Here is a 24,462-nt window from a genome sequence, read left to right as displayed (position 1 = left end):
TGGGCATTTCCCGCCCCATTTTTTTCTTCTTTACACGGTTTTGTGGGATATTAGAGTAATCTAGCTCACGGATACAGCAAAGTCATCCACCATGGTAATGGTGAGCTTGTCTTGATTCCCCAAAGACCAACTCGGCAGAGATGGCGATTCGGGGTTTCCCATATGCATGCATCTCTCATCCTGTGGCGACTTCTCTGTATTCTCTAATGCTCTCTCCTTAAAATTTGTGTTTTTGTTTTCCGTATTAGGAAGAAAGATTGAGGAGAATGAAAATAAACCAGAAGGGACAATACCATCATCCTAAGGGAAAATAGGATTTTGAAAATTCAGAATGTATTTATGTTATTTCAAACGTGCTATATATTTGCCACTGTCTACTGTATATGCAATATAATTGGCAAATCATATGTGCAAGTTGTATCCACTCAATCTGACGTCATAGTTGTGTTCAGGATGGTTTTTTTTTCTGTGGATCAAAGTTTGAATCAATGTTGTGAATAGCTTTGAGGGTGTAGCGAGGGGCAAGACCCGCTCATGAAGCGAGGCTTAAGGCTTAAGCTGCACAAATAATATTAACAAATTTACCAAATAAAAAAACAAAAATAAAGATACATCATTTATGTTCTATTAATGAATAATTGGATGTTAAGTAGAGAATCTAAACTAAATTATAAAACGAATTTCAAGCCACAACTACTAATTGTGAAGTAAAAACTAATAAAATATCAATAACTAGAGTTATTAAACATAACAGAAAATTCACAAGGTTTAACTTATTGGTGATATACATTCAATATCTATATGAGAAACAACTAAAAAAACCAAAAAACTCCAATAAAGTTTCTCATGACCCTATGCTCCATCAGACTCCTCTTTTGTCTCATCATCATCAATCTCCTAGTCATCATTGTCATCATCATCTGAGTTATCTATATACATTGGTTCTTCTTCATCTTCATTCTTTGTTTCTCTATCATCTGCACTCTTTTCTTCCACATCAAAAATTTGTTTTTATTTTCTTTTAACACTAAATTATGCATTAAATTCTATGCAATATACAAATAATAAAACAAATATTTATATGCAAGAAAGTGAAATAACAAGTTTACCTTAATCACTTGATGATGATGCCTTTCTCTTATTAGAATTCTTTTGTGACCCTTAATGCTTTGTCACCTCTTTAATAGATACATGTTCAACTGTATTTGTATCAAATTTTGGGTCTAACCATGAGTCCTCCAATCAATTAGGACTTTCTGACAACAAAGGGTCTTTCCTCTCTCTTATCCATTCATCATCAGAGTTAACATTATCTAAATGTATAGGGTCCCTTGTAGCTCCCCTATTGATGTGCCTCTCTTTTAGCTTCATATTATACATAACAAAAACTAATGCATTCATTTTTTCTTGCTCTAGCCTATTTCATGTGACTATATAATTCCAAATCATGAATGATCTTTAATTATATATTTAAAAGTTAAAATTATAAATGTCTTTATAGTATATATACCAATGAGAAAGTGCTTCAATTGTGCTCACAACCTGATGCATTACATGTCAGACTTAAAACTCAAATTGCAAAATTCCTCAACTCGGGAGTCTTATGGCCAAAAGAGTTCCACCAATCAGCTTCATTCAAAGATAACATGAAAATGAAAAAGAATAATAAAAAAGAATAATAAGAATGGTTGGCAAATTTTTTTAACTTGATTTGGCGAACAAATAAGATGCCTAATGAGTGGAGGAAGAGTACTTTGGTGCCTTTATATATGAATAAGGGTGATATACAAGATTGCACAAACTATCGTGGTATAAAACTCATGAGTCATACTATGAAACTTTGGGAGAGGGTGATTGAGTCTAGGTTGAGGAAGGTTGTCATGATATCGGAGAATCAATTTGGTTTTATGCCTGGAAGATCAACTATGGAAGCTATACATCTTCTTAGACAACTTATTGAAAGATATAGAGAGAGGAACAAAGATTTGCATATGGTTTTTATTGATTTAGAGAAGGCATACGATAGAGTACCTAGGGATGTTCTCTGGTGGACAATGATGAAGAAAGGTGTTTCTCTCAAGTACATTAGTATAATTAAAGATATGTATGAAGGAGTAGTAACCAATGTCCGCACTTGTGGAGGGGTGACAACCAATTTCCCGATAACGGTTGGGTTACATCAAGGATCTGCTTTAAGCCCTTTCCTATTTGCAATAGTGATGGATGAGCTTACGAGATCAATTCAAGAAAATGTACCGTGGTGTATGTTGTTTGCTGATGATATTGTTTTGATTGATGAGTCTAGAGCTGGGGTTAATGCTAAGTTAGAATTATGGAGACAGACATTGGAAGCTAGAGGTTTTAAGTTGAGTAAGAGTAAGACTGAATATATGGAATGTCGGTTTAGTAAGCAACGAAGTAGTGATGGGAGTGTAGTGAAGCTTGGTGAGCAAGATATACCGGTGAATGATTATTTCAAATATTTGGGATCCATCATTCAAAAGTATGGAGAAATTGATGGAGATGTAAATCATAGGATAAAGGTTGGGTGGATGAAATGGAAAAGTGCTACTGGAGTGCTGTGCGATCGTAGAATGCCATTGCGGTTGAAGGGAAAGTTTTATAGGACGACTATTAGACCCGCTTTACTATATGGTACGGAATGTTGGGCTGCCAAGAGACATCATATTCAAAAAATGAGTGTAGCTGAGATGCGGATGCTTAGATGGATGTGTGGAAATACAATAAAAGATAAGATTCGGAACGAAGAGATACGTAAGAAGGTAGGTGTTGCACCCATTGAAAATAAGATGCGAGAGAATCGTTTACGGTGGTTTGGACATATTCGGCGAAGGCCTAATGATGCTCCAGTTAGAAGGTTGGAGAAATGGGAAAATATATTAGTTAAAAGAGGTCGGGGTAGGCTAGGAAGACTTGGATGGAGATGATAGGAAAGGATATGAATGCTTTGAACCTCACCGAGGACATGGCGTTGGATAGAAATGATTGGAGGAAAAGGATTCATGTGGAAGACCCAAAATGAATTTCTTTTTTGGTTCATATCGCTGACCCCAATTGTTTTGGGATGAAGGCGTAGTTGTTGTTGTTGTTGTTGTTGAATAAGAATTGCATTCTTAAGATAAACCAAACAAATAAATTACAAAATAACCAAAATAGTTGCAAATTTGCCAGGACTTTTATCTTTTCTTGTTCACATTGCCATTTCTCTGCCAAATAACCCTTTTGCATTCATATATGCATCTACTTGCCAAGAAATCTTCATTCAAACTCTACTATCTACCATTAATTTTTCAATACAATCATAGAACCCATTGATAATCTCTTCATGTGCATTTAATTGTCATCATAATGAAAATATGTGTTCAAAAAGTAGCCTGCTGCATTCAAAGGTTTATGGAGTTGCACGTTCCATCTTCAATCAATTATATTTCATATGGGCTTGTACTTTTTTTTAATATGATCAAGATTAAAAGCAGTATGAAGGAGTCAAGAGTAGACTACTTATGAGTTAATGTCAAAAGAAACAAACACATGAGCCATTAAAATAATATTTCATTAAAAGACATTTCACAAAACTCTAATTCCAATTGATTCAAAAAACACATTTTACATACCCAAGAAATAACCATAATATTTTAAACAAATTTTGAAAAGAAAAAAAAGGAAATATATATTATAAATACCTTTTTTTTTAATTAAACAAGACATGCGTACCAAAATACGAGAGCCTCGAGTCCAAGCCATATATCAATCCAAAATTTTCTTTCGAAGCACGAACTCGAACAAGATACCAAGATCAAGAATCCCTCGCTCTATACCATGACACGAAATATGCGAAAAAATAAAAACAAGAACCCTAAAGGGCTTACGATAACACAAACACAACGTGCACATGCGCAAGTCCACCATGGGATAATACAAGGTGCTCACATAGGCAATACAAACAACCACTAAGGGCAATATTATGCATTAAAGCACAAAAGTAAGAATAAAATAAATAATATTTTATTCATAATATACTCACAAAGTCAGTTAGAATGCTTTAGAAGAGCATTGGAGAACAAGAGGGTGTTCACCCCTATTTATACACAAGAGATAGTCTCAAATAGAGTTGTTGGACTATTTCAACAACTCTATTGACTAATCAACTCTATGTTGACTAGTATAAAAAGAACCCAACAACTCTATTTGATTTTTGACCAATAAAAACAGAAATGGACAAAAAGAACAAAATAAAGTAAAAGAACTAAAGTACCTCTAATGGGCACAACCTATTACAATGTTGTGAAATGATGAAAATATCCCTAGAGGGTATTACCTATTGCATCATTATAAATAAAATATATATACATATATATATATATATGAATATATATGTATAATATGAAACAAATATATATATATATATATATATATATATATATATATATATATATAAGTAAGCAGTGTATATGATACAACTTAACACAATGGGCATCAGATTTGAAACTTGTAAAAAGAATAAGTAGACGTGAAATGATTCAAAAGTAGCCCATTTCTTAACATTTTAGGATTTATATAAATATTTACAAATCCTATCTAGAGGTTGATCATACTCTAGTGACTTCATACAGCAGAGTTTGGTTTGAATAGTGGAGAAGTTCACCTATAAGTTACTGTTACAGTCTTTACTGTGAAATTGAATACGTAAATCTTTGTTTCTTGTTTGCAACTCCTAAAGCTTGTTTGCGCCTTCAGAAGCTTCTGTTACCCTCCTGGAAAAAAGCTCAAAAGAGGGTCAAATTTTGGAACAAAATTCTGAATGATGCTTCTTTTCTTTGTCCTTCTTAAGTGGTTATGAATGTCAAAAGTGCTGATATAGTGCTACATAAATAATGTTGATCATAATTTAATAATCTATAACTTGTTACTCATCATTATTGCTATTTCCAAATGTTGCATATGAAATTTCACTTGGTTCCTGTTTAGGGATTATGCTTTATATCTAATGTTTTATGTTTAATTTTCTCTTTTAATTGGTAAATTGTCTCCATATATGTAGATGTGATTGGTTGAGATATGTTTTTGATTTCTATTTCTTTCTTGCATGGATTAATTTGTAGGTTTTGAGCACTAAATTCTGCATGGCTTAGTCTCCTTGGCCAACATACTTACCATGTATGTGCAGGTAGCATACGACTTCTAATATAAATATAACTAATGAGATATCGATGGCAGGATTATCATTGCTAGCTGCTTCTCGTTTCTCTTTCCCCAGTTGTTATTGTCGTTGCCTTTTCGCCTTGAAAATGCATGCAACCTACAATTCCATTGAATCACAACCTACACCATCAGGATCTCGTCATGAGAATGTGAATGCCAATGCCAATGCCAGTGACATCTTCCCACAGAAACATATTCTTCGCTCTAAAATAAGAAGGGAATTGAGGGCCATGGCCCCTTCATTGAGACATGAACAAGGTTCGGTGACAAGTCTTGTTTTCTCGTCTTTGTGTTGGATCTGATATGGTCTACATAATAACAAATTTATGTTGCTTTGGTTTTATATTTGAGTTATTGCACAATGAAGACAATCACATTGAGCATGTGAGGATTTCTTTTTCATCTGTATGTGACCTCTTATATAGTCTGCTATCCATTGACATGTTGCATCCAAATTTTCTAAATGTCTAGTTTTACCTTTTCCTTTTTCTTTTAATTTTTATTATATCCCTTTCATCCTTATCCAACATATTACCTTCATTCATTGGTTTGTTTGCCTGAGCAGTTAAATCCTGAGAAGTGTTGACATTTTAATGCTACATAACACAGACAGTTCACTGAATGTGCATGTAGTATGTTGGCACAGCATTGTCACAAACACCGGTTATGCCATAACACTTTATGGGCAAAGAGAAAATTGCATCCTAGATATCCAATGTTTGTGTTTGAACTTCATTTTTTCAAATAATCTTGATTCTTTATTTTGTTATGACCCACTGTTTCTCTTTGTAAATTGTCATTGACATGACTGCATTTCTGTCTCCTGATGATCTTTAGTCTCAACTTGGCAGCTTGTGAACTTGAAAATATATATGGTGTTTTGTTATATTTTTATAACAATATATGTAATTGTGCTACAATTGCTGTTTTTGCATCTTCTATATTGTTGTACCCTTTGTCGATGTCAGCATCCAAGTAAAATAGCTTTTTGGGTTTTCCATGCTTTCAGAGAAGGCATTGTGGTTATGAATCAAGTAGCAATGGATGAAGAAATATTTCAGAGGATGTTAGAAGCATAATTGCTTTGCATTGTTTTCTTATAGATTTATGACCTTGTTGTGAAGAATGAATCAACACTGTATACCTTTCAGGTATCAGTTAAATAGTGTTATATTTTCTGGAAGAAGAGAAAAATTATGTTTTAGTGCATAATATTGCCTTTTTAAGTATAATATGACTATTGTTTATGTGTACTGCATGATGTGGCACCTTGATGTGATATGAGCAAACTTCCAAGATGTGGTAGGGTGGTACAATCATGCTTCAAATACTGTGTGCATGTGTAGTCAAATACGCAGATTGTGAAAGAAATCATCCCTGTGATGAGTTGTAGATAGCCAATAAGAAGTGCAGAACATGTTTTCTATGGTTGGAGGCACACGTGGTCTTTGTTAGGGAGTTGATACTTGGACTTCAAACCCAGACATGTAGAAATGGTATATTGTGGAATTTATGTTGATTTGCTGGTTTTGACTGACTATAGTAGTCGGCAGTATAGTTTGTGCTTGTGTACAATTAGAACATGGTTCTCACTGTTAAGTGGTACATGGAGTTCTATTTTTTAGGGATGATTCTTAAAAGATATGATACACATTTTTTTAGTTTTTAATCAATAAAACTATTTTTTATATTTTGATGTATAACATTTTTAATGAAATATTATTAGAAAGTATTAAAATTATTAAAACATGTCAGTGTATCATAACGTCTAACTCGTGTCATCCATGACACATACTGTAATTGGTGTGCACTGTGACATGGATTTTTTCTTCTAAACTCTCTTACAATCTCCCCAAGTACCCAATGAACATTTCATATTTCTAGAATCATGTTTATTTATTTCTGGGATTTTATCCATAGTTCTCATATGTCATGATGGTCTACTGTTGGTTCGTACATAATATGCACTTTCTGGATTTCATGTTTCATATCAATGTTTTAAGATGAAAATCTCAAGGTTAGCATATGATAGCTTTCTGAATATCTTAATTTATACAACCCTTCACTATAATTAAATGTCTGTTTCTTATTATTTCAGATTGTGCTATTCAGAAGATTATTTTGGAGGCCCCATGGTTCAAATCTTCTACTAGTTTGTGTGCTTACATAAGCTGTAAAGGTTTATTTGAAGTTGACACTTCAAAAATTGTCTCTGAAGTTCTCAGCTCTTGTACTGGTATGCATTGATATACATCCTCTAAACATTTAGAAATGTTTTTCATTGTAGTAAGGTTTGATCTGTCTAATTTATCATTATTGTCCCAAATCTTTATCAAATATATGTTTTCAACTTTCCATTGATGAACATGAAATAGAACTAAATTCAAGTTGTACAGTGTATCTATGTGTTCTGTCAGGTAAAGCAGGTTTTTTCTAATATTTAATGTGACTGAATGGGAAACAGGCTTACCCAGTTACCTGGATATGCCAGAGTTATGTGTATAGAAGCTTAGATGTGGCTTACAAGTGTTTCATGCAGGGTACATGAGCACTATCCCCTTTGATTCCTTTATTGAAATCAAGATTTTTATACAGAGCTCAGAAGGAAGCTATATGTGCCACGTGTGGAAGACAAGAACATGCATATGAGGATGCTGAATATCACAAATACGGAAGATTTAATTGCAAATTCCATGAATATCTTGGAATCGTCAACATTTGATAGCTCTGGAAATGAGCGAGAGGATGGTAATATTATCCTTTTCTTTTCTAAAATTTCTTGCTATGGTTAACTATATGAAGTTTTGCTGAAACAAGGTGGTGTTGCTTATCCTTGTGTCAGAGCTGTTCAGTGGATTGCTTTGTCAAGGGTTTTAGCATATTTTAGATAGTACAAATGTTTTATTCCCTTATTTGCATATATGCATGGTCTGTGCTTAAATCATATGTGCAAGTTGTATCGACTCAATCGAACCACATAGATGTGTTCAACATGGTTTGTTTGCTAAGGATCAAGCCTTGGATGGTGCTTTTTTTTATGTAAAAATGTGATCTTTTGAGTTATGAAATTTTGGCACATTTTGAGCCGCTGATTTTTTGACCCATTTAAAAACCTAATTATTTGTCATAATCACATGATTCAAAACAAGTTTCCTACTAAACAAACCATGCATATCATGTCAGTAACATTTGATCTACAAAAAATTAGAAAATTTTGAAGAAAAAAGTGATTTCTACTCATTAGTTTCTTACCTTCATTAGTAGCCAATATTTACTATATATATATAGAGAGAGAGAGAGAGATGAAAGCGATACTCTAACTGCTGAGTCAAGTAAGAGAAAATAGACCAATGTTGCTATAAGAGAAAGCCAACTAAAGTGCAATCGGAGTTCTTGGCCTATGAAAGCTTGCGAGTAGACTGCGAGCGTCAAGTGTAGACCCTGCCTACAAGAGCAAAGCGAAGTGAGATTGGATGCGAGCAAAGCTACCTCTTGTTACGTCTGTACGAAATCCTACAACTACTAACCGTTAACCATAGAAGTGTGACACTTTTAGTGGTGAAATGGAAAGCCTACATACACCATAGTCAAGTGAAACCTTTCTTTCTACCTCCTTTTTAGTATGTTCTTTTATGACATTTTCTTAGTTGATATCTGTGATGTTGGCCCCCTAGTTGGAACCTATGTCACATGGGTGTGGGTGTGGGGGTGCGGCAGGGCAAAAATGTAAATGTATATATATATATAATTTTGAAGTTTTAACAGTTAACATTGTCATAATATCATTCATCATGCATGCAATATATCAACCTAAATATCAATCAAATAAGTAAAGCAATTACATAAATCAACCTAAATATCAATCAAATAAGTAAAGCAAAAAAGAACTAAATTACATACCAAAATATATCCTGATGAAGTAATGGATCTTAATAATTTTCTTCTTCATCATCAAATGTGTCATTAGAAGGAATACTGGGCTCAGCTAAATCTATATTTGTTATGTTGAAATCATGCTCTCCCTCGAAGTCACACTCTTCTGGGTTTACATCCCAAAATTTGGATGTTCTTTGTCTGCGTTACAAACCCAATTTGAAAATGTTAAATACGATACAAGTATATTTAAATGAAAAACTAAGAAATAATCAAATAATTAAGAGAGCAAATTAGTAGTTGTATTCATCATTGATTCGCGAAAGTAATCGAAGATTTGAATGAACATATACTAAATCCTCTGCACGCTTGCTGGTGAGTTTGTTTCTCTTCATGTTGTGGATTTAAGAATATATGCTCTAATTTCTTTCACAATAAGATGAACTAGCAGGCTGCAATAGTAATCTTAATGCAAGACGTTAGAGAAGAGGTGTTTCTGATCCAAATGTTGACCACCATGTGATAGAATCTATATTATCCTCTTCTCTCGCGAATAATGTCGGTCCATATAATCTTGAAGATGAAAATTTTCGAAACTCTTGTGTGACTTGATGTAGAAGATATGCTTCTGGAAAAAGTCTTGTCATACACATATTTCTATGTCTTGACAGCTCTGGGTCTAAATTTGGAGGGACATGACCAATACCACCAGCCCGTCACTTATTTGCATAATATTTTGGATTAAGAGAATGTGTCATGTAATGCAAAGGAGTGTTGCTCTTATCCCATCTTCTGACTAAAATTGAATGAATATGATTAAAAAATTCTGAATCATCCAATGCAGGATTTTTTTCTTCGTGCTTGAAAATTATAGCTTATATTTTTTCAATCATATTATCTCACATTTCATAAACTCTGTGAAGCATGAGCTCGTCCTTATCAACTTCTCTTAATATTTCTCAAATAAGTTGCGTAAATTGAAGGAAGTATACCACTCTGTCCCAAAACTCATCATCAAGAATGATTTTTTTAATTTCTTGAGCCTTGATATCATCGTACGATAAAATGTCCAATTTTTATCAGTCACCATGTTAATCAAATCATTCTTCACTCTTTTAATCCTCTTCACCATCACAATGATGGACGCAAAATGTGTTTCAACGACCTTTAACAATTTCAGGTCAGAATGCCTATTAAATATAACATTAGCACGATGGTGGTTAACAACAAAATTCCTAATGCTTTTGACATTTCTTTCTAAATCTTCAATCCATGAACATAAAACATATGTTTGTGAATTTTCTTCTTCTTTGGGGTTACAGATGCTCTTTAGGGCCAGATTTAAGTTGTGTGCTACACAGGAAGTCCAAAAAATATGAGGGTACTCACTCTCCAAACTCAACGTTGCACTTTTACAAACTGGAGCGTTGTCTGTAATGATTTGTACCACTTTCTGATCACCCACTTCTTTTATGACTTCTATAAACAATCCCTTCAAATACTCTGCATTTTTATATTCCCCAGATGCATCAACTCTTTCAAGAATATTGGGTCACTAAGCGAACAAGCAATGAAATTTATCAGTGAACGCCTTTGAATATCTGCCCATCCATCAGACATAATAGAAACTCTATTTGGCTCCCATGAATATTTTTTAATATTCAGCAACCTCTCCACATTTGCCTTTTTTTTTTAACTTGAAGGCACATAGCCACTCAAATTACAATTTGCCAAGGATGTTACTAAATCCTTCCAATAAGGATTTCTAGCCGCATTAAATAAGAGTGAACTAGAATAAAAATACCTCTCAACTTTTCTATCCAATTCTTCTCTTCCATATGTATTGAATGTTGCTTGTATCGTTCATCTACCTCCTATATTGACTTTTTTTTTTTTTCAGCATCTTCTTGGTGGCTTGCAAATGCCACACTAACTGCACAAGAATCAACCATTGTCTTTCTTTTCTCATATTCTTCTTGTATTGTCTTCGCATTACTTCATCAACTTTTCTGCATCCTGAAATGCCATGTTGATGCAGCCGCGTTGGAGGAGGAGTGAAGCAATGGCCACCGTGAATCGGTGGCTGAACTCTTTATTAAACTCAACAAATGTTCCAATGAACAATGAGAAAATGCAATAAAGAATAAAGAATGTAAAGGAAAACAGTAAGCAAAAAGAAAACAGGAAAAACTGCAATAAGGTAAAAGACGACTGGAGTTTCAATCTTCTCTGCCTTCACGCAACCCTAGGCAGGGCCTTTTAAAGGTTGTTTAATGGACCCGGGTCGTGGGTCCAGATTTGGATCCGACCCATGATCCGGGTCAGTCTCTATCTGCAGCTGGTTCTGGGGCGTGCGAGCTCCACCACGCCTGACGTAGGTGCGCAGGGGTACCTCCCTGCGTCGTGGCTCCGTCCCTGCAAGTGAGTCATATGCGCGGGGTCCTTCATCTGCCCTTTGTGGCGGATCGGGTGGCACGATGGACCCAATCGGGTCCTGCCCTGCATCATTCTCCCCTGGTTGGGAAGAAGTCGGCTCTGTCGACTTGTTGTTGCCACAGTAAGCATATAGATCAGCCACGTTGAAAATAGGGGAAATATGCCAATCATCGGGCAACTCAAGGAGGTAAGCATTCGAACCCAATCGCTGAAGGATCCTAAAAGGGCCATATTTCTTAGGACTTAATTTGCTATAGGTGCCTACAGGAAAACGCTCTGGACGCAGATACACCCAGACAAGTTGACCGTCCTCGAAATGGACATCACGACGACCCTGATCTACGAAAGCTTTGTAGGTCTCATAGCTTTCAACAAGTTTGGCTCGGACTTGTCTGTGAATGTCACGCATATATTCAACGGCATCAAAGGCATCCGGAGCTGGAGCTGAGAGATCTGACACAGGGGCTAGGTCAACGACATGGGTGGGAGACCGACCATACACTACCTGGAACGGAGATTTACCAGTAGAACGGTTAATGGAGTTGTTATAGGCGAACTCGGCTTGGGGCAATACGAGATCCCAAGTTTTGACATTTTCGCCCACTAGGCTCCGTAACAAATTTCCTAAGGTGCGGTTCACAACTTTGGTTTGGCCATCAGTCTGGGGGTGATACGCACTACTGAACTGAGGCTTAGTTTTCAACAGGGCCCATAACGATTTCCAAAAGTGGCTCATAAAACGCGTGTCGCGATCGGAAGTGATTGTGTGAGGTAGACCGTGGAAACGGGCAACGTCCTTGAAATAATATGAGGCGACTAAAGAGGCATCGGTGGTGCGCTTGCACGGAACAAAGATAGCCATTTTGGAGAACCGGTCAACAACTTCTAAAATTGAATCAAAACGACGTGGTGTGCGGGGAAGGCCCACGATAAAATCCATGGATACATGCTCCCACGGCCGTTCAGGAATGGGTAACGGGGTATACAGACCACTATTCTGACGATGACCCTTGGACACTTGACACACATGACAGACTTGGATGAACTTGACAACATCTTTGCGCATTTTGGGCCAAAAGTATCATTCATCTAAGAGAGCGAACGTCTTATCATGCCCGAAATGCCCTGCTAACCCTCCTTCATGTAATTCAGAAATCAACTGAAGTCTAAGGGAGAAATTGGGCACACATAATTGGTTACCACGGAAGAGGTAACCATTATGAATACAAAAACGGGGGTCGAGGGTGCGATTTGAAGAGATGCACCCTTCCCAGACTTTGTGAAAATCAGGGTCCGTAGGGTATAACTCTTTGCATTATTCAAAACCAATGACCTGCACTGACATAGTCATCAGAAGGTTGTTCTTCCTACTAAGAGCGTCGGCCACCTTGTTCAGGGTACCCGATTGATGCCGAAGCGAAAAGGTGTACTCTTGCAAGAAGCTGACCCACTTGGCATGACGAGCACTCAACTTCTTTTGACTGTTCAGATACTTCAAAGCCTCATGGTCCGTGTACAAGACAAATCCCTTATAAATGAGATAATGTCTCCAATAACGAAGGGCTTGTACAACGGCATAGAATTCAACATCGTAAGTGGAGTATTGGCACCTGGCCTGAGTCAACTTCTCACTAAAGAAGGCAACGGGCCTACGATTCTGACTCAAGACAGCGCCAATCCCCACTTTAGAGGCATCACATTCAACCTCAAAGACTGCACTAAAATCTGGAAGAGCTAAGACAGGAGCACTGGTCATTTTGTCTTTGATGATCGTAAAGGCTTTGCTAGCCGCGGGCGTCCAATGAAAACTAGTACCTTTTAGGCACTCCGTGATGGGGGCCATAAGGGTACTAAAATTTCTAACGAAACGTCGGTAAAAGGTGGCTAACCCATGGAAACTACGGATCTCTCCGATAGTCTTTGGGGTAGGCCAATCGACAATCGCGCGGACTTTTGCGGGGTCGGCCTTGACGCCATCAGAAGACACAATAAACCCTAAGAACACAACACTGGACGTCATAAACTCACACTTTTTGGCATTGGCATACAATTTTTCCTTTCTCAAAATATCTAAGACTTGACGCAGGTGACTCAAATGCTCGGACAATGAGGAACTATAGATCAAAATGTCGTCAAAGTAGACAACAAACTTCCCAATACACGGACGCAAGACCTGGGTCATCATGTTCATAAAGGTACTTGGGGCATTAGATAACCCAAACGGCATGACTAACCACTCGTACAATCCATCACGCGTCTTGAATGCCGTTTTCCACTCGTCCCCTTCGCGTATACGAATCTGGTGATACCCGCTTTTTAGATCTATTTTAGAGAAAATGGAGGCACCAGATAACATATCAAACATGTCATCCAAACGAGGAATGGGAAAACGGTATTTGACTGTGATGCGATTGATCACACGATTATCGACACACATGCGCATGGACCCATCTTTCTTAGGAGTAAGTAAGGCGGGAACGGCACAAGGACTAACACTCTCGCGAATGAAACCCTTTTGCAGCAATTGTTGAACCTGTCTTAATAACTCAGTATGCTCAGTGGGGTTCATGCGATATGCGGGAAGGTTGGGTAGACTCAACCCTGGCACAAAGTCAATGGCATGCTGAATTACCCTTGCCGAAGGTAATCCATCAGGTAGTTCATCCGGCATAATGTCGCGGAACTCCTCTAGAAGAGGGGCAACGTCCGCGGGAATGGACACGGACGAACTCATCACTGGCTTTGCCACTAGGGCATAACAATAGCCATCTTCCTGACAATGGTCCAGGAAGAGCCGGTACGAGAGGCCTGCGATTCGGGGAACTCGCTCAGGTTTGTCTACAGTGGGAAAACCAGTCTCCTTGATAGGTAGAAGGACTATCCTATGGCCATTAAAGACAAAGGAGTATGTGTTCTTGCGGCCATCGTGAGTTGTCTGGCGATCGAACTGCCAGGGACGTCCCAAAAGAATGTGACACGCGTGCATAGGGGCTACATCACACCACACCTCATCGTGGTAGTGCTCCCCCATGGAAAACCGGACTAGGCATCGCTGCGTGATGGGAACCTCATTTCCTTTCTTGAACCAGGCCATCTTATAGGGTTGGGACAACTTTTCGGTGTTGAGTTTCAAGGTAGACACCACACTCTCAGACACCATGTTCTCACATGCTCCGGTATCAATGATGACATCACAAGCGTGCCTCTCACAGTTGCACCGGGTCCTAAAAATGTTATTCCTTAGCCATTTCGATGGGGTGGATTCTCGGGGTGTGGTCAACACATGACGGATGGACAACAAACTTTCGACGTTGCCGTCGAACTCCATAACTCCCCTCTCATCCTCAACCTCAACTAATGAGTTGTCATCACTATCACTCTCACTTGCGGACTCAACAATTCCTTCAACAAGATGGGTGTTCCTGCTCACAGTTGGACATTTGGACGCGACATGTCCTAACTCTTGACACCTAAAACAACGAAGGGTCGACTCACTAGGTTTGGCTTTGGACCGGGTGTGGAAAGCTGGGCCTGACTGGTCAGGTTTGCTAAGGTCGGTTCTAGGCTTTGGATCACTAGGGGCAAGCTCCCCTGGTTGAAAAACTCGGCTTGGGTCGACTGGTGGGCTCACTACGGGTCGTCCGATATTCCTGCCTCCGCTTCAGCTTGTTATCGATGTTCATGGCATAACTGCTGGCTTGATCTAATGTCTCCACTGTGACACAACTAAAATCATCAGAGATAGCAGGGCGGAGACCCGAAATGTACCTCGTGACCTGTTGACGAGCTGTTTCCTCGATCTGCACACGCAGGGAAAGACGATGGAACTCCGCGGTGTACTCTGCTACAGTTCGGGAACCTTGGCGCAGGGTCAGGTATTCCTTGTAGGCTCGCTCGGCGTGATCCGAAGGCACGAACTTTGACTGCATCAATCTTTGCATTTCCTCCCACGACTGTACACGCTCTAATCCCTGCCGCTCCCTCGATCGTTGTAGCTCCACCCACCATGTCTGTGCTAGGCCTCTCAATCGCGTAGACGCTAGCGAGACACGACGATGTTCAGCGACTGTGTGATAATCGAAGAAGAACTGCACTGCATAAGACCAGTCGAAAAACTGCTCTGCGTCGAATCGCCCTGCAAACTCCGGAAGATCCAGTTTCATGCCATAAGTGGAGGAGTGGTCTGGTGCTCTCTGTTGTCGCGGCTCCACCATTCCGGCAGGATGCTCGTTCCAGAAAAGGTCGTCGTCCCATGCTGCTTCATTGTCCGTAGGGCGGTATTGCTCGCCGGGATGCTGGTGCTGTCGAACTCTCCCTATGGGGGGTCGGCGGTCAGAGCGCGCCGGTTCCTGCTGACATTGCCTCGGTCTGGTTTGCCCGGGGGCGGGCACCATCTGCGGCCGGTATTGTGGTACTGGAAGGACGGGAAGGCCAATGTAGGGGAAAGGGTTCGGGTGAGTTTCTGGTTCCTGGCGGGTAGAATTGGTATAATATGGTTGTGGGTTAGGAGTATGGTGTTAGGCTGGATGTTGAGTTGGGTTCTGGGTCAGGGTTGGGTAAACAGGTGGGTTTGGGTATGGGTATGGGTATGTATATGGATGGGTTGACTCGCCCGATGGGATGTGGATCGGGCCCATTCCTACACTACTCGTCGGACCCAGATAGGGATGGGCTGGATCGGGATTCGCGTTGTGGGGATAATAAGCTTGGTTTGAACTCGATCCCCGATCCATAAGATGATGGGTCTGGTTTTGACCCGGCTCAAATCCAAAATGAAGCTCCGTCCGGGTCCGATATGGGTTATGGTCGGCCTGGGGTATATTTTGAGGGTCGAAATTAATGGGTTGGTTCTGGTTCGGGGCTGCCCGCGAACAGGAACCAACTAGGTAGGCTGGGTAGAGGGTGTCTAGACCCAAACCCGCTCTCTGGGACCCAAGGGTTGGTCCCAACGAAACGGGCCTGTGCCCTGCTGGAACAAAAACCGAGTTGGACCCTCTGATGTCAGGTCCCCCCAAATGGATCCGGCCCGCTCCCGCTCGTAGAGGTACCATTTCGGAGCCTCCCCGCGCGGGATCGGGAGGGAGAGATGGCTCTCCCCTGATTCGGACAGACGAACCTGGGTCTACAACTGGGCCCAGCGTGACGCTGGGGCCCTGCCGACCCAGGTCCAGTTGTTGCGCCTCGTGCGTGGTGCCCTGCCACGAGGCCGGACCTGCAGGTGGGCCCAGCGCAAGGCTGGGACCCTGCAGGTTTGGGTCAACCTGCAGCGTAGCCCCAGGTACGCGCGACCACTCGCCGGGACTGGCAGGTGCCCCCTGCACGCTGCTGGGTCCCTGCAGGTTCGGTCCTACCTGCGATCCCAACGCAGGGAGGCGCGTTTTAGATAGTGGGGCTGTTACCAACGGGTTGCTGCTCATCGGGGCTCCCTGGTGTTTCTGCGCGTTATTCGGATCAGGGGCGAGGGCTGTCGCCGGCAGGAACGCGGTGCTTCGACCCTGCTGGTGTTGCGCCGGCTGCAGGGATGCGGTAAAGCTGGGAAGTGGACCTGCTGCTGCGCCCTCGACGAGGCCTGTGCACAATGTTGCACACGGATCTTGGGGTTTCTCGAGTGTTGTCACGCGATCTTCAAACCCGTCCATCCTCTTTGACAGGCAAGCGATATCCCTACTCATTCGCATCATGTTTTCTTGGATTTTCGTCAATACATCCATGACACGCAATAATGGGTCCTCGCTGTCGGCCTCTTCACGTTCCTCGCCACGCACCGGATCGCTCCCTGCTTCAAGAGCCATCTCGCTGATGAAGATGGGTGCGGCTCTGATACCACTTTGATGCAGCCGCGTTGGAGGAGGAGTGAAGCAATGGCCACCGTGAATCAGTGGCTGAACTCTTTATTAAACTCAACAAATGTTCCAATGAACAATGAGAAAATGCAATAAACAATAAAGAATGTAAAGGAAAACAGTAAGCAGAAAGAAAACAGAAAAAACTGCAAGAAGGTAAAAGACGGCTGGAGTTTCAATCTTCTCTGCCTTCACGCAACCCTAGGCAGGGCCTTTTAAAGGCTGTTTAATGGACCCAGGTCGTGGGTCCAGATTTGGATCCGACCCACGATCCGGGTCAGTCTCTATCTGCAGCTGGTTCTGGGGAGTGCGAGCTCCACCACGCCTGACGTAGGTGCGCAGGGGTACCTCCCTGCGTCGTGGCTCCGTCCCTGCAAGTGAGTCATATGCGCGGGGTCCTTCATCTGCCCTTTGTGGCGGATCGGGTGGCACGATGGACCCAATCGGGTCCTGCCCTGCATCACATGTCCTGGTATCTTCAACAAATGAGCCTTCACTCTTATGTAAGACCCAACAAAATCTCTTTCGCAGAGCTTGCATCAAAATCTCTTGTTTCCACCACCTCCTTCTCCAGTTTTTGCAAGTTTATCTACATGTACCCGTAGTAGCCCCACATCATCAATCTCACTACAACTAGCAGCAGAACTCACATGTTGGGATGAGGATGACGCAAGTTCTTTCCCTTTATCCATCATTTTTATCCTAAAAAAAAAAATCATTCAAAATTTCAAATCAATTATACATACATTATCTTGATATAAATATATATATATATATATATATAATATATATATATATATAAAATCAAGAGCAAGGAGGGGGGATTTGCTTCTCCCCTACCAAAAACAGGGAGGGACTCAGCCCCTCCCCTGAAATAAGAGGGAGTAGGGACGGAGGCTCGACCCCCTCTCCTGCCGAAAACAGAGGGAGCAGGGGGGGCTCAGCCCCTCCCCTGCCGACCCAACAAGAGAGTGAGAGGGGGGAGGGGCTCCCCTGCCGACCCAACAAGAGAGCGAGAGAGGGGGGGCTCGACAGCAGGGGACTCAGCCCCTCCATTGCCGTCACAAGAAGAGAGCCAGAGGGTACGTACCTGCGACGAGGGAGAGGAGGAGCCTAGGAGGTGGCATCGGGGCGTCGGGAGGAGAGAGCTCGAGCTGAGCTGCGCGGGAGAGGAGAGGAGAGATTAGGGCAAAAAAAAAATTGCCCTAATCCTCCTTTTCAGCGGGTTTTTTTTTAACGCCCGAAACGTAGACGAAAATGACCCTGGTGCGTTGACTGCACCCAGTGTCGCACCCGCGTCGCGTCGACGCGGGTGTGGCACCCGCTTTGCTGAGTCCCTGTGACTTAGGTTGGAACTCATAGTGGGAGGTTGCTTTGACCAAATCTAACCCCAAAGATGTGTTCCCTATGGTCAAAATACTAGGAATTGACTCTTGGATTATATTTTTTAACGTAAAAATACAATTTTATGAAGGTTGAAAATTCAATACATTGTAGGCTGTTTATTTTTCAACCCCTGCAAAATCTTACATACACATTGGAGTAAGATGATCCAAGCACCAATTTCTATAAACCCAAACGTGTACATCACATCTGGAGGGTCAGATGTGCAAAAAACATTAAAAAAATAAAAATATTACAGTTCTTTAGTAAGGGGTTTATATATATATATATATATATATATATATATATATATAGAGAGAGAGAGAGAGAGAGAGGGAAGGGCATAGCTGCCTACACCGATCGGTTCCTACAGCCATCATGCAAGGCTTTTGGGGGGCCTTTTTTCATGTTTTTCTCAAATCTGACTGTGCAGATATGTTCTACATGCTAGATTTTATAGGAACCAACTCTTGGATTGTCTGATTCTGACAGGTGGGTAGGTTCTTATAAAGTTTGAAAATCAACGGTATAAATTTTTCATAAATATTCAAGGCTTAAGAAATCATGTTATTTTGTCAAAAAACATTATCTAAGTGTTGTTTCCTAGCAAATCTGCAGGGTCAGATTTGCGAAAAAAAAAAAACCCTGAAAACCTATGTTCGCTTGCTGTAGGCACCTAACTTTTGTTAGCACCTACTCCCAATCATATATATATATATATATATATATATATATATATATATATAGAGAGAGAGAGAGAGAGAGAGAAAGAGAGAGAGTAATGATAGGTTGCACCAGAATTTCATTGACTTGTAAAAAGGATTTTCAGGGGCATTAAAAAATCAACGGTTTACAATCCAAATTTCACGACTTAAAAAATCATGATTTTATTTTGAAAAACACAATCCATGGTATGATTCCTAATGAACAAACTATACTTTACACATCCACAAGGTTAGATTGAGTGTGAGAGATGTTCTTGACCCTGTGCCAAACAAGTGTACATCAAGGGGAACACCATCTCTCTCTCTCTCTCTCTGATGAATGACCTTGCTTGGTCTGTTCTTTCATCAGACCCAAATATATTATGATAGTCCACCTGATTTATTATTTGATATGACATTTCTTCACCAACTTGTTTGCATGAATGAATCATATCATTTGATCAAGTTCCAACTGTCAACCTGTGTCGTTCAGTTATAACTTGTAACAGGCTGGAGCTTTGAAAGCTGTAGTCATTTAATCATGCTTGTTTTTTCATTAATCATTAAAATTTAGGGCCTGTTGTTGCTCTTGTGTTTTATTTTGACAATATTGATATGTCATAGTAATGTTAAGGCTTCTACTGTTTACCCCTTTGCAGTTATGCAGGCAAATCACCCAGTTGACCTGTTACTGTTACCTGGTGAGCGGCTCTTTTGAAATTATTGTATAAGAGTGTGTCCTTAGTAACTCAAGGTACTGATCACCCATTCTAATATTTTCTCACAGGATATGCTTTTGATAGATCTGGAAGAAGATTGGGACGTGGAGGAGGGTATGCTCATATCAAAGACTCAAAGGCTGATATTTTTCTATAGCTAGCAGTTTGTTTTTTATCTATAACTAGCAGTTGTTTGTTTCAACAAAAGCTGATGATTCTCATTTTCATTTCATGTTCTCTTCAAGCAATTTTTGCTATGATGTTAGGGGCCCATAAGAGCATGTTCCAAACTCGTATTTTTTTCATCTCAGTTATTATGATTGTTTTCTTATGAAGTACCTGGAGCTTGCTTCACGGCACAACTGGCGGCAACCTCTTTGTGGTACTTAACCAACTCATTATTGTTTAGTGCAATACATCTCCATAGTTCATACCAATAGCGCACAGCTCAGGTTCTTCATTTTTTGCAGTTGGGCTGGCATATTCTTTGCAGATAGTTGATGAACATCCTATTCCTGTAACTCCAACTGATGTTCCTGTCGATGCAATTGTATCTCCAGCAGGTGTCCTTAGGATAACCCCCACTGCTATGGAGAAAATGTAAGTGGCGATTGTAATATTTGATCATGTTGGATGGTTGGATTTTGACGCTAGATTTGCAATTAAGAGAAAAATGACCTCTCTCTCATGCTTGCTTATGCACTTCAACATGTGATAAAAGTGGTCATGGACCTGTTGTTTGCTCAACATGGTCATGATACAAACAAGGTGGTGGTAAGTCATTTTGTCATCCATTATCTTCTTCATCTTCATCAAACCTGGCTAATGATGCCTTTGTGATCATCTTCATCATAATTGGCATATGTACTCACAGTGATTGCATACATGGCACCATCTTCATTATGTGATCTCCCATGTTACAGTTAACATTTGTATTTGTTTTTTTTTCATAACAGAGCTGGGGGAATTAACGCCCCATCCTTTTCTCGACAGTCATGCAACCACCTAGCAGTGGGTTTCGAACTTGCAAAGTCCCATCACATGGTGACGCACACTAACTGCTCCTACCAGATGAGCGGAGTCCCCATTGGTTATTTATATTTGCATTTATACATAAACATAATTATGAGACAAAAATTGAATATAGCTTTTTTTTTGGATTGGCCAAAAATCAAGATAGTTTTTTTTTATATTGAACTTGCAACGCCCCCAACACAAGGTGACGTGCAGTAACAGTTATTAAGGGTGTCAACAGTTTGGGTTTACCCGAACCCGACCCGTACCAAACCCTATATGGCCTGGGTATGGTGATAAATAAGAAGACCCGATTAAGACCAGGGTCCAGACCTGAAGGTTCGATTAATACATGGATTCGGGTATAGTTTGTAAAATTTTATACCAGACCTGGGCCTGACCCGAGTTCCCATTAAGACCTGCAATTTTTCAATGTAAAAATGATAAAAAATAATATTTTACCGGGTATGGCTTGGGTCTGGTTCATGTAGTTCTTATCAGGTCTGGGTATGGTTTCTCTTATGGTGGGTCCGATTAGACCCAGGTCCAGACCCGATACCATACTCAAAAATTGGGGCCAAGTCTGGTTCCACCTGGGACTGAATCAAACCTGACCTGTTGACACTCCTAACAGTTAGGGGTATAATTGGGTTGGGTATATCTGACCTGACCCGATGTCCAAAACCAATTATACCTATATTGGTGGACCTGCGGGTTTGAGTCAGGTCTAAAATATAGACCCGTAGTGAAAATGGGTTGGGTCTTGTGTATTATAAATGAAGACCCAAACCCGAACAGACCCAACCCGTTTATGTATCAGGACTCAAGTGGTTTTTTATATTTTAAAATTGAACTGACGTGAATCCAATCCGACTATGTACCTGAACTGATTATATACCAAAATCCAGATCAATCCATACCTGAACCGACTTGTACCCGAACCCACATACCTGATCCATCTGAAAGTTTCTAATTGGTAAATATTATATATTCAATTAGACATTTAAAATGTTGATAAAATTAGAATTAATATGCATTGCATTTTAGTAATCTAAACTTTAATTCATTTTTACATATACTTCCTGTTGCTTTTTTATTGTGGAAATTGTCGGGTTGAAGTAAATCCCAAAATAATACTCGAGAACTCATTGAATTTGATATATTTTGAATATGATATATCATTTTTTTTTGTTTCAACTTCAAAAGTTTGGTTTAGCATGAATATATTATTTTTATATTCAAATTTTGACATTACTTAGAATAGTTATTAAGCTTTTATTTTGTTAGCATATAATCTTCTTAATAAACAGTTGATTTCATTAATTTACATATTTTTTATTGGCAGATAAATAGGTCTACAATACCCATCATATCAAGACCCAAGCTGAAACCCGAACCTGTTAAGACCTTTAACAGTTAATACCTGAACCCGTTAACCTATATAGGTCTACTTTTCAGCCATTCTCAAACCTGAACCTGACCCAAATTAAATCAGGTCTACTAAAGACCCAACCCAGTTATACCCGAACCCGTTAACGCATATGGGTCTACAGTTTCTAGCTGTGCTTGAACCTGAATTAGATTTTTTTGTGTATGGGTCTTACTTTTAGACTCTATTCAGAATCGGATCTGATAAGACCCGACCCAAACCTGACTAGGTTACACCCCCTACTCACAGCTCCTACCAAACAAGCAGAGCCAACCCCCCTGAAAAACCACTTGAGTGGGATGTCCTGGCAGGGAGGGATTGACAGGCACAACCCCCGTTAGGACTTTAACCAGCGTTTTGTGAAACCGTTCCCATCAAGGTGAAAAACCTTGAGGGTTGAGCCCTGGGCCACTTAGGGTACTCACCCAGCTTATTTGTGGGATGTTCACACGAGATTCAAACACAACATATCTGGGAAACGCTCGGACAATTGTGCTTGGCCCAAGTCAGGCATTTTACAGCCACTAACATATTTTTAATTGGTTAATAATTCATCACTTTATAAGTGGGAATTAAAGCCATTTACTAATAAAGTGATTAACAGCACTTGAAAACCAAGCATTGGCCACAATGGCTGACACAACAGAAAGTGTCCAGTATCTTCCCCCAGTATGTCTTTTCTTCTCTTGAATGAGGTAATTGCCAATTGTTAAATTGCTACTCATGCACACTTTCCATTGGGGAAGTCTCCATATTCATTAGGCCTTTGAAAAAAAAAAATCTCCATATTCATTAGTCACTATGAACGAGCCAAGTCCCCCTTCTCCCCTTGTTCGCCATGGAGCAATGGAGTGAAAACTGCAAATAAGAAGCTAGGAATGCAAATGCTCAATTCAATTCTGATCCTCTGAACCCCTTGAATCCAAACACAGCCCAAAGAGAAGAAGGCATAGAAGGACAAGGAGAGGAGGAAACTGAAGCTATGTGGATGAACATTAGGCTTAGTTGGGCTGGAAGAAGTTGGACCCATCAAAATAAGATCAAGTCAACTTCTGAATTATGCATATCCTTAAATTATAGGTGTCTACAATGCAATCAAGGAGAATAAAGGCTCATGTTGTAACTTAGAGTGAAAATTTGGATCCAGAATACAGTCAGATTCACCAAGGAATTCTATCCAGTAGGGCTAGACCAATGCCATATAAATAATAACAAAAAACCCGATCCAACTAAATTTTTAAATGTTCCAGATTCGCTTAGAACTAACTGATATCATCTGCTGCAACATTTGATATAACAAATACAAAAAATTTCAAATGTCAAGTGGAGATCTAGGTCAGAACATCTTATTATAACATCAGCAAAACTCCATATAGAGCACTACCAGTTATACAATCATACACCATTGGGATTAGAACTTGCAACGTCCCAATGACGTGCACTAACTGCTCCCGACGGGCAAGCGGAGCCCCAGAATTGAAAACTTACCAAAAAAGAAAAAAGGGACTCCATCTTTTTCATAAGCATTCCAACACACTCGTTCTTTTGAGGAAACATTTAGAACATGAAAGATCATGTTCAGAAAAAATAGTTCTCGAAAAAACAAAATTCTAATATATGTCCAATTTTAGTAATAACTCATTGGTTTGAATCACATTAAATCTTGGATTGAAATCCCCTTGTCCATATACTCTAATTGGATTTTCAAGGGAAAATCTCACATACACATCCATTTATTTTTATCTTGTTTTACAAAATTAAAAGCAAAGTCTAACCCATATATATCATTTGTCCAAATTTTAAGTTGTGCATTTCATCAATATTTTGGAATACAAAAC

At 39.9% G+C, this 24,462-nt stretch overlaps 1 protein-coding gene across 1 annotated transcript; it reads left to right on the top strand.

Annotated features, from left to right (window-relative positions):
• Positions 1–22,615, top strand: LOC149848229 (5-formyltetrahydrofolate cyclo-ligase, mitochondrial-like). Its single transcript, XM_090003732.1, has 11 exons — positions 1–196; positions 5,124–5,188; positions 5,279–5,481; positions 7,322–7,459; positions 7,819–7,971; positions 20,122–20,163; positions 20,250–20,295; positions 20,493–20,563; positions 20,652–20,781; positions 21,138–21,192; positions 22,541–22,615. The coding sequence occupies exons 2-11, from the start codon at positions 5,181–5,183 to the stop codon at positions 22,613–22,615; spliced, it is 921 nt and encodes a 306-aa protein (XP_089859858.1). The 5' UTR covers positions 1–196; positions 5,124–5,180.
• Positions 22,616–24,462: the final 1,847 nt, after the last annotated feature.

The sequence above is a fragment of the Nuphar pumila genome, chromosome 1 (assembly GCF_984573655.1).
Source record: "Nuphar pumila chromosome 1, dmNupPumi1.hap1.1, whole genome shotgun sequence".
Taxonomy (NCBI): Eukaryota; Viridiplantae; Streptophyta; class Magnoliopsida; order Nymphaeales; family Nymphaeaceae; genus Nuphar; species Nuphar pumila.
Note: the sequence above shows the minus strand (reverse complement) of the source record. Positions and strands in the feature narration are given on the sequence as shown.